Source organism: Acomys minous (genome assembly GCF_964271855.1).
Source record: "Acomys minous genome assembly, chromosome: 9".
In the NCBI taxonomy this organism is placed as follows: Eukaryota; Metazoa; Chordata; class Mammalia; order Rodentia; family Muridae; genus Acomys; species Acomys minous.
In genome coordinates, this window is record NC_140490.1 from 34597890 (window position 1) to 34611879 (window position 13990).

General features: G+C 45.3%; 1 protein-coding gene across 9 annotated transcripts in view; it reads right to left on the reverse strand.

Moving 5' to 3' along the window:
- The window catches only part of PXK (PX domain containing serine/threonine kinase like), a 61482-nt gene that overhangs the window by 39604 nt on the left and 7888 nt on the right, over nt 1-13990 (reverse strand). For all 9 annotated transcript variants that reach the window (XM_084794510.1, XM_084794509.1, XM_084794516.1 and 6 more), the window contains exon 2: nt 2234-2284. In XM_084794510.1, coding sequence (XP_084650636.1) covers nt 2234-2284 — 51 coding nt within the window. The remainder of the gene's footprint in view (nt 1-2233; nt 2285-13990) is intronic.

The following is a 13990-nucleotide window of genomic DNA, read 5'->3' on the forward strand; positions in this document are numbered from 1 at the left end:
AATGCCATCTCCCACGAGGTAAGGCTGCCTCACTGCTTGGCTGACAGTCCAGCTTTTATGTCCTTTCTTTGTTGTACTGATGCTACTGCTTAAAACATAACCAAATCCTTCTAGCCCTGGTGTGCTGGCTTTTATTTCAGTGTGACACCAGCTATAGTCATATGGGAGTCTCAGCTGAGAAAATGCTCCCAACATGTCGGCTTGTGGTACCTTTTCTTGACTGGTGACTGATGTGGGAGAACCCAGTTCTCTGTGGGTGTGCCACGTAGGCTGGATCCCGGGTGCTATAAAAAAAGCAGGCTCGGGCTAGAGAGATGGCTCAGCGGTTAAGAGCACTCACTGTCTGCTCCTCCAGAGGTCCTGAGTTCAATTCCCAGCAACCACATGGTGGCTCACAACCATCTATAATGTAATCTGATGCCCTCTTCTGGCCTGTGGGTGTATATGCAGGCAGAGCACTGTATACATAATAAATAAATAAATAAATAAATAAATAAATAAATAAATAAAAAAGCAAGCGCATCAAGGCATACAGACAAGCCAGAAAGCAGCACTAAGCCATGGCTCTGCTTCAGTTCCTGCCTTCTGGTTCCTGCATGGGCATCCCTGAGTGATGGACCTGTAAGCTGTAAAGTGAAATAAAGCCTTTTTCATCCTCAAGCTGCCTTTGGTCTTGGTGTTTGATCATAGCTAGAAACCATAAATAAGGCATTTGGGTAAGGATATCACTGTATGCTTGCAGTCTGACTTCAGGCTTTATCACTGGTTCTCAAATGCATGCAGATAAAGTACCTGGGTACCAGCTAGAACATTATCTAAAGAGAGTTTCATTCAACAGGGCTCAGGTGGGGTCCAAGAGCCCTTTTTTTTTTTAAGTACCCAGGTTTATAATGCAGTAGAACCAGAAAAACTTGTATCATGGCTTGTATAGTCTGGTAGGATAATTCTTGTCAAATACACATAAACCTGTGTGTTTATATGTGATAACAAGGAAGCCAAAGGTAGGGCATTGCTTAACTCCAAGAAAATGCGAATTGCGATGCAGCTCTGCCAACATCTAAAATGTGTGACCTCGGACCAGTTACTTCCCTCTAAAGTGTAAAGTGGGAGTGATGCGCCTATGGAGGAATGGCTTAAGGGTGGATTAAATTAATGTGTTTAAATCAGTGCTGAACTTCACAACTACTCAACAGAAAACAGATATGATAAATATACAAACAAAAGCAGGCTGAAATTTCAGGCAAAGAAAAGACCACATTTGGAGCACTGTGGTCAGAGACTGCCTAGGGTGGAGCCAAGGTTTGAGCTGGGTCATAAAGCACAGCCAAGACTATCAGAAGGTAGTACAATTGTGAGCACAGACACATGTCCGCACAGAAGTCACGCCAACCAAGATGGGAAAGGCCTTTAGTTCTCACTATCATCCTTTCTTCTCTAAGGACAGCAGTGAGAAAAGTAGAGCAAGGTCCCTCTCTTGGGGACAGCAGCCAGCACCAGCTGTCCAAGAGTCAACTTGTCCATAAAATGTACAGGCCTGACTGTTTTTACCTGGTGGACTTAACTTTACGTTTCTGGACTGAGTTGGAGAACACTCAGTTCACACTAACGAAACCACCAGGAACTTTAAAAAAGCCTTTTATATTAGTCTCAAAGCTAAAGACTTATGGGGCTAAAGAAATGGTTCAGGGAGGCTGGAGAGATGGCTCAGAGGTTAAGAGCACTGGCTGCTCTTCCAAAGGTCCTGAGTTCAATTCCCAGCAACCACATGATGGCTCACAATCATCCATAACAAGATCCGGTGTCTTCTTCTGGCATGCAGGTGTACATGCAGGCAGAACACTATGTACATAATAAACAAGCAAATAAATAAATAAATAAATCTTTAAGAAAAAAGAAAAAGAAAAGAAATGGTTCAGGGGTTACTGCTCTTGAGGGAGCCCAGTTTGATTCCCAACACCTATGTCACATGGCTCACAATTGCCTGTCACTCCTGCCCCAGGGAATCCAACTTCCTCTTCTGGCTTCTGTGGGCTTGAGGATTCTTGTGCACAAATCCACACCGAGAAGCACACGTACACACACAATTAAAAAATAAAAATAAGACATCTAAAGGCTCACACCTAAAAGAAATATGATTTGCAGTATATGAGTGTTCTGACTTTTCCATATTTTTTGACACCCAGAGACGCTTTGACAAGCTTAAACATTTTTTTTAATAGACAGAAACGCTTACCTGCCAGCTGTTTTCCACAGAAATTCCTCTTTGCACCCGGATGATATATTCCTAAAAGGAATGAAAGAAAGAGCCTCAGCTGTAAAATAAAAATATAAGTTGATGGAGGGTGTGGCTGGGTAGCCATAAACTCAGTACATGAAGAAGATTCTGTATGCAATCCTCAGGACAGGAGCAGCAGGGAGATGCAGGCCATGGTAGCCAGTGTCTGGACTCCCAGCAGTGGGCAGAGAAAGGCAAGAAAATGACAGGTTTGAGGGCAGCTTGTATTAGACAGTGAGATTCTGTTTCAACAAAAGAATTGTATGTGAGCCCAGTGGTGACACACACCTTTAAGCCCAGCACTCAGGAGGCAGATGGATCTCTGTTAGTTGGAGGCTAGCCTGATCTACAGAGTGAGTTCAGGACTACACAGAGCAACTCTGGCTGGGGGAGGGGGGCAAACAGAATGGGTATGGGGACACACACCCAGGCATTCAAAGAAACTGTCTAATTTTTTTTCCAAGACAGGGTCTCTTTGTGTAGCCTTGGCTGTCTGGGACTTGCTTTGTAGACCAGGTTGGACTTGAACTCACAGTGATCCACCTGCCTCTGCCTCCCAAGTACTTGGATTAAAGGAGTGTGCCACCACTGTCAGGCAAGTGTCCAGTTTTCTAATTAAAATTTATATTTGGCTAGCATTTTGTTACACCCTCTAATCACAGCATTTGGAAGGCAGAGGCAGAAAGACCATGAGTTCAAGGCAAGTCTCACCTACACAGTGAGCTCCAGGACAGCAAGTCTCACCTACACAGTGAGCTCCAGGACAGTCAGATGTATGGGAGATAGCAGCTTTCTTTTTTTGTTTTTGTTTTTGTGTTGTTTTTGTTGTTATTGTTGTTCAGGACAGAGTTCCTATGTGTAGCTCTGGCTGTCCTGAAACTCACACTGTAGAGCAGTTTAGCCTTGAACTCAGAGAGATCTGCCTGCCTCTGCCTCCCAAGTGCTGGGATTAAAAGCATACACCTCCATGCACCTGTCTGTGTGTGTACACTGTATATACTCCATAAGCTGTGTAGTTACAGTTACAGAATAGAATGGAAAACTAGAAAGGTAATTTTGCTCAGAATATTTTTACTCTGCTTCAATGGATCAAAGATACTCCCTAATTAAAAGGCATTTGTTTACTTGTTTTTTCCAGATTTCTCAGTATAGCTATACAAACTGGACAAAGGGAAATGCTTCAGTCAAATGTCCACTGTTGTAAACTAAAGGAAATGTCATCACTGGAGACTTAAGATGACCTTCGTCCTGAGCTGCAGGCTGCAATGGCACCCCAAATTCTCCAGTGACTGGTGCCCACCCTTCTCACCCTCTCTGATGTAGAGCAGACCCTATGTGTAGACAAGAGGGTATGGATCACCAAAGCCCCAAAAGTGGACAGGAGCTCTAAGAAATCCAGGCTGTCACTAACCTAGCCATGTGTAGTTACTTCCCCAGAGACGTTCCTCCCTCCTGCGCCTTCCGACACCACGCGCTTAATCTTGGCATGCAAGGGAGGGTGAAGCACACGGGCAATGTGACAAGTCAGTGTGGTCTGGTGCTGACGTTTCAAATTGGACATGTCCTAGGACCACATGTTCTGTGGCACAAATGACAAAGATACAAGAGAACTGAGGGAAACCTAGGCTACCCCTTCACCCTGCACTACTGCTCAGTCTCCGGGACAGCCACTCTAAGCAACAGGCTCATATTCCCCAGGACAGTGAGCTGTCCAAGATGGCACAGCTTTATTGGAACTGACTGGGAAGCATAACCATCATCTTGATCACTGCCAGATGTGGTTGGTAGGTCTCACTGACCTGCAGACGCTGCAAGATGGGAGGCTGCTTCTACACCCCTAAAATACTGGTGTGTAGGCTGGTGAGACAGCTCAGCAGGTAAGGGTACTTGCTACCAAGGCTGATGACTTGAACACCTAGAACCCACACGGTAGAAACAGAGAACCAATTCCTGTGGGCGGTCCTCTACCCTCCACACACAAAACAGGATGTGAATACTTACTTACACACACACACACACACACACACACACACACACACACACACTCAAATAAATAAACAATATGGAGGTCCACTCCAGTGTACAGAATTTACTAGATTACTCACGATGCACACTACTACTCTGGTTTGAGGGTGTAAGGGTGAGGGGCAGTTATTTGCAAAACTGTCTGTTCATGCCTTCAGCACAGATCATTTCCCAAGCAAGCATCTCTGGAGCTGGATGCTGGATCTCACCATACAGTGGCTGGCACTCAGTTACTTTGATGAGATTCTAGGAAAACTTTATTTTGAATCTGTCTGGCATCAAATTTCTTTAGTGAAGCTATAAATACAAACCACCCTGACTTAAAAGCTGAGACTTCAGGGAACCTTCAAACCAGCCTCACACCATAAGCTCCCTCTCTTCATTTCAGCACAGCCCTCACACTTGCCATGACACTTAAAGTACAGATACACAGGGAGCTGTTGGGAGATCTTTCACAGGCACATAGACACAAAAGCAGAAGGTCTCATTCCCCCTGTATCCTAGAAAACTTAAGAGGAAAGAAAAGATTGCCATGTGTGCTTGGGTCCTATCTCCCAGAGTTACTGATTGGCTGTCTGGGCCAGGTACAGGCATTGACAGGTACTAAGAGGTCCCTAGGAGATTCTAATGTATAGGCACCACTTCTTAAAGAAATTGGAAGCAAGCCAGGTGGTTCACATCTGTAATCCCAGCACCAAGGAGGCTGAGGCAAGAGGATGCTACATCCTGGTCCAGCCTGGGCTACACAGTGAGGCCCATCTATGGAGTGGTGGCCTGTAATCTCAGCACTCAAGAGGTAGAAATAGGCGGATCTCTGTGAGTTCAAGGCCAGCCTGGTCTACAGAGAGTTCCAGGACAATCAGGGCTGTTACACAGAGAAAACTTGTCTCAAAAATAAAGGAAGGAAGGAAGAAGGAGGGAAGGAAAGATAAAAGCAGTGGAGAACGGAAATCCTGAGGCAAGTGTGACAGTACGTGGCTGTGAGCCTAGCACTTGGGAAGCTAAGGAAGGAGGATCAGGAGTTCAAGTACAGCTCCAGCTATACAGTGAGTAGACTGGTAGGTACACGGGACCCTGCCTCAATACATACATACATACATACATACATACATACATGAAAGAAGGGAATAAGTCAGAAACAGCTTTGTATCACAGGAATAAAAACCATTGAACGTAAGGATGTAAGGAAGGGTACAAGTGAACCAAACCTCAAAGATCTTTGACCTCTTCCTTCCTCTCTCCGTAAGGGCTCAGCTCTTTCATATCCTTGGGCACAGCACATACTTAACCTGAGTCTCTTGGGATTCTAAGCGTGGACAGCCGTTGCCCTCATGTTATAGTAAGGGAACTGGGTTTTGTGAGGGCCAGCCACCTTATCCGACATAGGAGGCAGCCTGCTTGTCTCCAGTGCTGTGCCAATTCTCTAAGTTCGCCCCCACGCTCGCTCACTTCTCTGCTAGCCCTTCTCCTTCACTGGAAGAACCCAGGAGAACGCCACAAACAAAAGACCACGCTGAACAAACAAGACCTCTCTGCTCCGAAGCTCTGCATGGCTCCTACGGCCACAGGTTAGCTCCCCGCCAACCTCTACACTCTTGTAACCCTGAGCAAACTGACCGCACCCCTTCCTTCTACTTAATCCCTCTCCACCAGACTGCTGCTATCCTAAGTATTCCTGCCTTATGCCTTTCAGCTCGCTGTTGCAAATATTTAAATTCTGGAGTGCTGAGCTTTTTAAATGTTATCTGCTATTTTCGTCCCATATCAATGTTTGGGGAAATAGCTCTCTCCAAGTGGATTACAGTCTTGAAGAGCTAAGATCACACATTTCTTATGTTCTAAATCCCACCCCACAATGTGAGGTCAGCAGCAGAGTCAAAGCAAATAACTGTGGAAGGGCATTTGTCACCTGATCGCTCCCTTGAGAATGAGGAAGCCTGTGCCGACTATAAACAGGTAAAATCAATGTACTCTTTACCAAAAAAAAAAAAAAAAAAAAAAAAGCTCCACAAGATCTCTACGTCTCAGATTGATTAGCTCTCTAAAAAATTAATGTTCAAGTTAGGTCTGGTGACATCCACTGGGGAGGCTAACACAGGCTGCCGGGCACCTACAGTCTTGAGGGTACAGCAGGAGAACTGTAAGCTTCAAGCCAGCCTGGCCACACAGTCAGGTCTTAGCTCAAAGAAAAGAAGTATTTTTAAGGTGCAAATGTAGAAAGTCCCAGGCAGCAGCATCCTGCCGAGTCTTCTGAGGAAATCTCAGAATAGAATGATTTGTTCAGCTCACTGGCCACCTGCCTGGCTACTCACCATCTCTAATATTTCACTTAGAAGTAATGATTCCTCTTTTCTCTGATAAACACTCATCAACTGTCCCTACAGCGTCTGCAGTGTTTCGGTGCTAGAACCTACTTTTATTCTAAGTCAACTGCTGAGCCAATAATAGGCACAAAAAAAAAAAAAAAAGTCCACCAAACAAATAAAATCTTAAGGATTTTTAAAGGCATCTAAAGAACCACAATTACCTTACTAAAAATTCTGGCAGGTGAGTGAAGCCAAGTGCATCTCCTTTCCAACCACTGAGCTCTATTTAAATCCTCTAATTAGATCATAGAACCTTTAACTTTATCCTTCCCTAAACAAAATTCCCCAGTTTGCTTTATGCAAAACCAAAAAGTGTACTTTGCCCCTGTTCGCAGAACAGTTGAGGACAGCATCACCGCTAACTGTGCAGTGAGAGCTCCACGATGTCAGGTATGATCTCAGAGCTGCCCTCTCTGGGAAGGTCTCCCCCATGCTCTGCCCAGAGACTTCAAAGACAGATGCTGCTCCAGCTAGCGACTTTCTGCAAGGAAGCACTCTGACCACCTCTGGCCTCAGGCACTGCTACAGAGCGGACATGGCTTATTTGTTTCTCAAACAGGGCCTCTCTCTGTGCAGTCAAGGCCGACCTAGACTGCATGACTCTCTTGCCTCGGCCCACCAAGAACTGGGATCACAGACACGTCACCTGGGTGCATGTTAAACAGTCAACCCTTGGAGCATTTTATAGCATCATGGCCCTTAAATTCTACAACAAACATTATATAAACTGCTAAAATGGGAACCCAGTAACTAAGCCTGATGTCAAAGCAAAGCATAAACAACTTTCACTAATTTGTTCAATAATTCCCGAATGCCTCAAAACTGCAGAAATGGATGCACTGAACATCAAGACCTACCCATCACATACTAGGAGAGCACTAAGCAGACAGACTATGATGTGTTGGCAGCACTGACTTTTCTGTGGCTCTGGACCTTAGGAGGCTGACTCTCTCAGCCCAAACCAGGCCGGCCTCTGCCTCCCACGTGCTGGAATGAAAGGCGTGGGCCACCACTGCCCAGCCACGTACTGGCACTTTTTTGTTTTGTTCTGTTTCGTTTTTGTTTTTCAAGACAGACTTTCTCTGTGTAGCCTTGGCTGTCCTGGACTCATTTTGTGGATCAGCCTGGCCTCGAACTCACAGACATCCACCTGCCTCTGCCTCCCTAGTGCTGGGATTAAAGGACTGCACTTGAAACAGGGATTAAACCCTGTCTCAAAAAACAAAAAATTAAAAATTAAAAAATCCAAGGATCAAGCTCATCCTCAACTACATAGAGAATTCAACACTAGCTCTCGAGTTGCATATGAAGTCTATTTCATAACCAATCATGCATGTCACCATGATGGTATCACCATGTTGCCATATGCCTCCTCTAAAGTAACAAGCTGCTATGCTCTGTCTAGGATCCCTCAGCTTATTCTATCTCCCAACAAAAGGCCAAGGCTCAGATAGAATAAATACCTTAAATATAGGCACTCAGGGGCTGGAGAGATGGCTCAGAGGTTAAGAGCACTGACTGCTCCTCCAAAGGTCCTGAGTTCAATTCCCAGCAACCACACAGTGGCTCACAACCATCTATAATGTGATTTGATGCCCTCTTCTGGCTTGCAGGTGTACATGCAGGCAGAGCACTGTATACATAATAGTAAATAAATAAATCTTAAACAAACAAAAAATAATAGCCACTCAGCTGCTCCTCCTCTTCCTCCTCCTCCTCCTCCTCCTCCTCTTCCTCCTCCTCCTCCTCCTCCTCCTCCTCCTCCTCCTCCTCCTCTTCTTCTTCTTCTTCTTCTTCTTCTTCTTCTTTGCTTTTTGTTTGGATTTTCAAGACAGGCTTTTTCTCTGTAACCTTGGCTGTCCTGGACTCACTTTGTAGGCCAGGTTGGTCTCCAATTCACAGAGATCCACCTGCCTCTGCCTCCCTAGTGATGTGATTAAAGGTGTTCTTCACTGTGCCCGGCTGCCACTCAGCTCTTAAGTGGAGAAACACAATGCCCTCTTCTGGGTGTGTGGGTACACACACACACGTACACACACACACACACACACACACTTACTCACACAAAAATATTTTACAAAAATAAACAGAAAAGGGATTTTTATATGAACATTCATGAAGCAGTCATCAAGCTTATAGGTACTGTGAAATTTAAAGGACACAGCTCTCCTCCACTCTATCACCCTAGGCGGCTATGTTCACACTGTGCAGTCTCCTGTCAGTGAAGTCAGGTCAGTTGGGTAGGCAGAGCCAGTCTATCAGGTCAGGAGGATATGGCCTGCATACAGCTGCCTGGTGACAGAATGCTCAGAATATTGACTACAACCTGCTGGTTTTCGTACCTCAAAATGTTTCAGTGTTCCTCCTACCACATGGACACAAACTGCTGGAGTGAGTATCATCTGGGCACCAGAGGAGCTATGTACAAATAAAAACATTGTTTTCCCTCCATAATGTTAAGCAAACCCTTTTACCAACAGGTTCTGGAAAAGCAGGATGTGTTTATTATTATGTATACAATATACACCTGCAGGCCAGAAGAGGGCAGCAGATCTCACTATAGATGGTTGTGAGCCACCATCTGGATGCTGGGAATTGAACTTAGGACCTCTGGAAGAGCAGCCAGTACTCTTAACCTCTGACCCATCTCTCCAGCCCCTTAATATATATTTTTTAATTATTAGATATAGAGAAAGAGAAAGATAGAGAATGGTTGGTGGGTGTGTGCACAGGCATAATACATGCCATGCCATGATACACATGTACACGTGGAGGGGAGGTCAGAGGACAACTTTAGAAGTTAGTTCTTGCCAGGTGTGGGGGCACCCGCCTTTAATCCCAGCACTCGAGAGGCAGAGGCAGGTGGATCACTGTGAGTTTGAGGCCAGCCTGGTCTACAAAGCAAGTCTAGGACAGCCAAGGCAACACAGAGAAGCCCTGTCTCAAAAAAACAAAAACAAACAAACAAAAAAAAAGTCAGTTCTTGCCTTCTATCAAGGAACTGAGAGATGAAGCTCAGGTCATCGGGCTTGCACAGGTAGTGTTTTTACGCAGCTGGCCACCTCAGCAGCCCTCTTTTCACCGCTGTTAATGCAGCTACTGGAAAATGCAAGACTACACATGCCACTTACGCTACAACTCTACTGGCTATGCTGCCCTTGGCATCTAGCATGTGCGATGGAATTAACTCTACGCCCATGCAGCTACAGAAAGAACTGAAAAGCTGGTCACCCGCATCACTGCCTGGTTCTGTGGCTCACAAGGGACTTCCAAATTCTTGGTGTCTAGGTCAGTGCAGCTATCAAACAGCTCACTCTGCAGGTCTGATAACAAACCATTCCAAGTTCACAGGTGCCGTGGAAGCCATTCTGCTGCTCCTTGCTCTACAGTCTAGAGCAACTACCCTACCTGTACACCACTTTCTTCAAGTGAAAATTGGCATTAGTAAAATGCAACTTGGATGGTTATGAGGACCAAAAAAACAAAAAAAAACAAAAACCTACAAAAACATTTATAAAGTAAAATATATACTTAGCGTATCTTCACAATGACTTTACTCAAACGCTCACGGCAGCTCGATTCATGATATACCCAACTGGAAGCAGTGAACGCTGATGTGAGGATAAGAAACTGTAGTATATGCGCACAGCAGAATTCTACTCAGCAGGGAAAGAACCTTGGGCATGTACCTGTCTTCCCAGAAACTTTAGAGGAGAAGACAAAATGATCATTTGAGCCCCAAAATTCAAGGTCGGCCTAGCAATGTGATGGTACCATCTTTCTGAGGTGAGGGGGAGGCTGACATTAAGTCCTATACCCTAGAGGCTTTTACTTATAGAGAGTGTTCTAGAAAAGACGAATGGCAGTGACAAGAGTATGAGCTGCTGAGGACCAGAGGAGGATACTGACTGCAATGGGATGCTAAGAAAATGTTGGCTGTAGAAAGTGTTACAGTTGCCGGGAGTGGTAGCACACACCTTTAACTCCAGAAACCTGTCTTGAGAAACCAAAAGACAGACAGACAGACAGAAAGAAAGAAAGAGAAAAAGACAGACAGAAGAAACTGTTACCGTAGATGTGTCTTTTTGTAAATTTACCAAACTATATACTTAAAAATAACTAACTTCATTGCATGTAAGTGATATTTAAACAAATTCAACTTAACAGGACGTGAGGGGAAAAGGAAAGAGAAGAAACAAATGATTAACAGGAAGTTCTTCATGGTTCGGCAGGAACAACATCAACTGTACAACAATCACCACACTTATTGCAGTGTTACTCAAAAGGTCTAGAGCTGACGACCAACTGCCCCTCTGACCTTGTACTATTTCTCCAGTCATATCTCTGGTGCACCATTCCCGTCATCTGGGCACGTTCTCCCTTGACATGCTCTCCCTCTTTTCCTTCCTTCTCCCATCTTGTCAAGGACCGGAGATGCATCTAAGTTCACGGATCCATGACTTCTCTATGCCCATCCCTTACCCGCCTCACGGCACCCCACATCCCAGCAGCAAACATCAGTCTCATGTGCTACACATGTGCTCAAGTCTCCTCAGTGCTGCTCAGCTCTCAAGCCTGCATTCAAGAGATCACACAACTGGTTGAGTCTGCTGCTTTTCCATATTTACCCTGACACAATGAATAAATGGAGATGAATGTACAAAGGCAGGAACCAATTTTATCGTGCTTACTCCTGTACTTCACATACCAAGTACCCAAAACATAGAGCAGGTCTACAGCAAGTTACAGTAAAATATTATTTAGATGTATGACAACTGATCACCTGTGTGATTCAAATCCTTAGCACACATGTGGGAAGCCAAACGTGGCTGGGCATGCCTGTGGCGCAGAGACCCCAGGAGCTAACTGGAAAACCAACTCAGTGAGCTTTCAGTTCAGTGAGAGACTGTCTTAATAAGATTGACAGTGAAAGAGGAGGACACAGTGCTGTGCTCTGGCCTGGGCACAGTATTACATAGCATCGTTTTCCAATGTTCATTAAGACCCAGGTAATTCTAAATGAAGGCTCCTTAAGACTCAGAAAGTAAACAATTCAGAAATCTCAAGAAGCCCCTGAAATTTACCAGATGCACAAGGCCCCTCCCTCTCCAAGTATTGAATAGTAAGGCCTATAGAAGACTCAGATCAGTCTCCAACCGGCCTAGCTGTCTCTAAGAGACGCTAATCAGCAGAACTACCAGGAAGACACATTCAGTGACCTCTCAAGCTAAAGAGAGCTCCAGGGTAGCATCTTTCCTGAGCTATTACCCACACTGGGCTAGGTGGGCTTTTGGTGACAGGCGGCCTCTGAGTCGTCCCTGCTCTTGTTAGTAACCCTAATAAACTGAGTGGCTCACCACTCAGACCTTGGTGGTACTGTACTTAGGTTTGTCATTAATTCCTTATCTGGGGGAGTGAATGGACATTTGTGCTGCATCGCCCCAGAAAAGTGTCACACAACACACGGGTACACACATTTACCTGAGTGTACCACACATGTTAACACACACACACACACACACACACACACACACACACAGAGGCAGGTGGGAGGGAGGGAGGGCGGGAAAGCAGCAGACAAGCTGTGCATGGCGGCTCATGCCTGTAGTTCCAGCACCCAGGAAACCAATCAAGATAGGAGGCTGATAGATATAAATTTGCACAGAATGCGATCTGCAGGGAACACAGAGGTATGTCTTAGGCAGCAGAACAATAGAAGGGAGGATTATCACATCTCAAGGAGGAAAGGCTGCAGAGGTATTCTGTGGTCAACTGGAACGTCCCTAGGCTTTCTCACAACCTAGCAAAGGCTGTCAGCATCAGTTAAGTAGCGATGTGGGAGTCAGGGGCTGGTAGAACACACTCTCCTAACCATCTTGATGACTCCGTCCCAGATGGGTGTGAGACACTTATAATGTGGTCATCTGCAGGACCACACAGCTGTGATGCATATGGCAGGAGACTGTCCATCCGCCTGTGCTCGGTGGGCTGGTGGGCTGCTCTCCACTGGCCAGGCACTTGAGGCTGGCGCACACAGACCTGCTTCCAGCTTCATTTCCATTTGCTTCAGCAAAAGAGCAAAGAGCGGAAGTGTGCAGGGCTAAAGTGCAATGAGTCCCTGGGGAGAATGGCAGACCTAGCAGGAAGGCTCTGAATAAACAACCGCTTTTCCTTTTCACCTCCAAAAGTGGCTTAGACACTTTCCGATGCAACATTCTCCCAAATCAATACCCCATCAATACGCATCATGGTTGGGGGAGCGGGGATCAGCGGTGGCTCAACTAAACTCAACAGGAAAAATGACTTGTTGCTCTAAACCATGCCAAAGAAATGTGGGGAAACTCATTTAAATGTTAGACGCAAAGATGCTGTGACAAACAAGTGGAACCATAGGAAAGGCTCCTACCTATTGCTTTCTGGTCCAGGACCCTTTTCCCTCCACCTGGGCCAGTAATAAGTCATCTGTGCACACATACCAAAATGTGCTATGTAAGAGGCAAACTAGTCTGTTTTCTTTCTTACAGTATATAATCCATCTAGTAGTTTATTTGTTTGTTTGTTTTTCGAGACAGAGTTTCTATGTGAGGCCTTGGCTGTCCTTGAATCATTTTAGAGACCAGGCTGGCCTCAAACTCACAGAGATCTGCCTGCCGCTCTAGTGTTTTAAGTTCAGTTTTCATAGAATAATATATACATAGCACTATAGGACATTATTTTTAGATATACAAAAATGAGTTAACTCTTCAAGCTTACAGTTTTTTTTTTCAGTGTGTATGTGTGTGTGTGTGTGTGCACGCGCACACATACGCTGGCACACGCCTGCTAGTCTAAACATGTATAGATACTAGAGGCTGGAATCAGGAGTTTTCTTTCTTTTTTGTTTGTTTCTTTGTTTGTTTTTTCGAGACAGGGTTTTTCTGTGTAGCCTTGGCTGTTCTGGACTCACTTTGTAGGCCAGGCTGGCCTTGAACTCACAGAGATCTGCCTACCTCAGCCTCCCAAGTGCAGAGATTAAAGAAGTGCACCACCACACCCAGCTCAGATGTCTTTCTCAATCATTCTGCTGGCATATTTTTTAGGCTGGGGACTCTCAATGAACCAAGAGCCCATGTCTGGCCAGCAAGCTCCTGGGATCCTCCTGTCTCCACACTTCTCAGCTCTGGGGTTACAAGTACACTTTGTCACATCCAGCGTTTACAAGGATGCTAAAGATCCAAACACAGATTCTCATGCTGGTTGTGCAAGCACTTTATTTACAGATTCACCTCTCCAGACACAGTTTTTAGTGTATTTTCTAACAGTGATTTTTATCCTAAGAGCCATA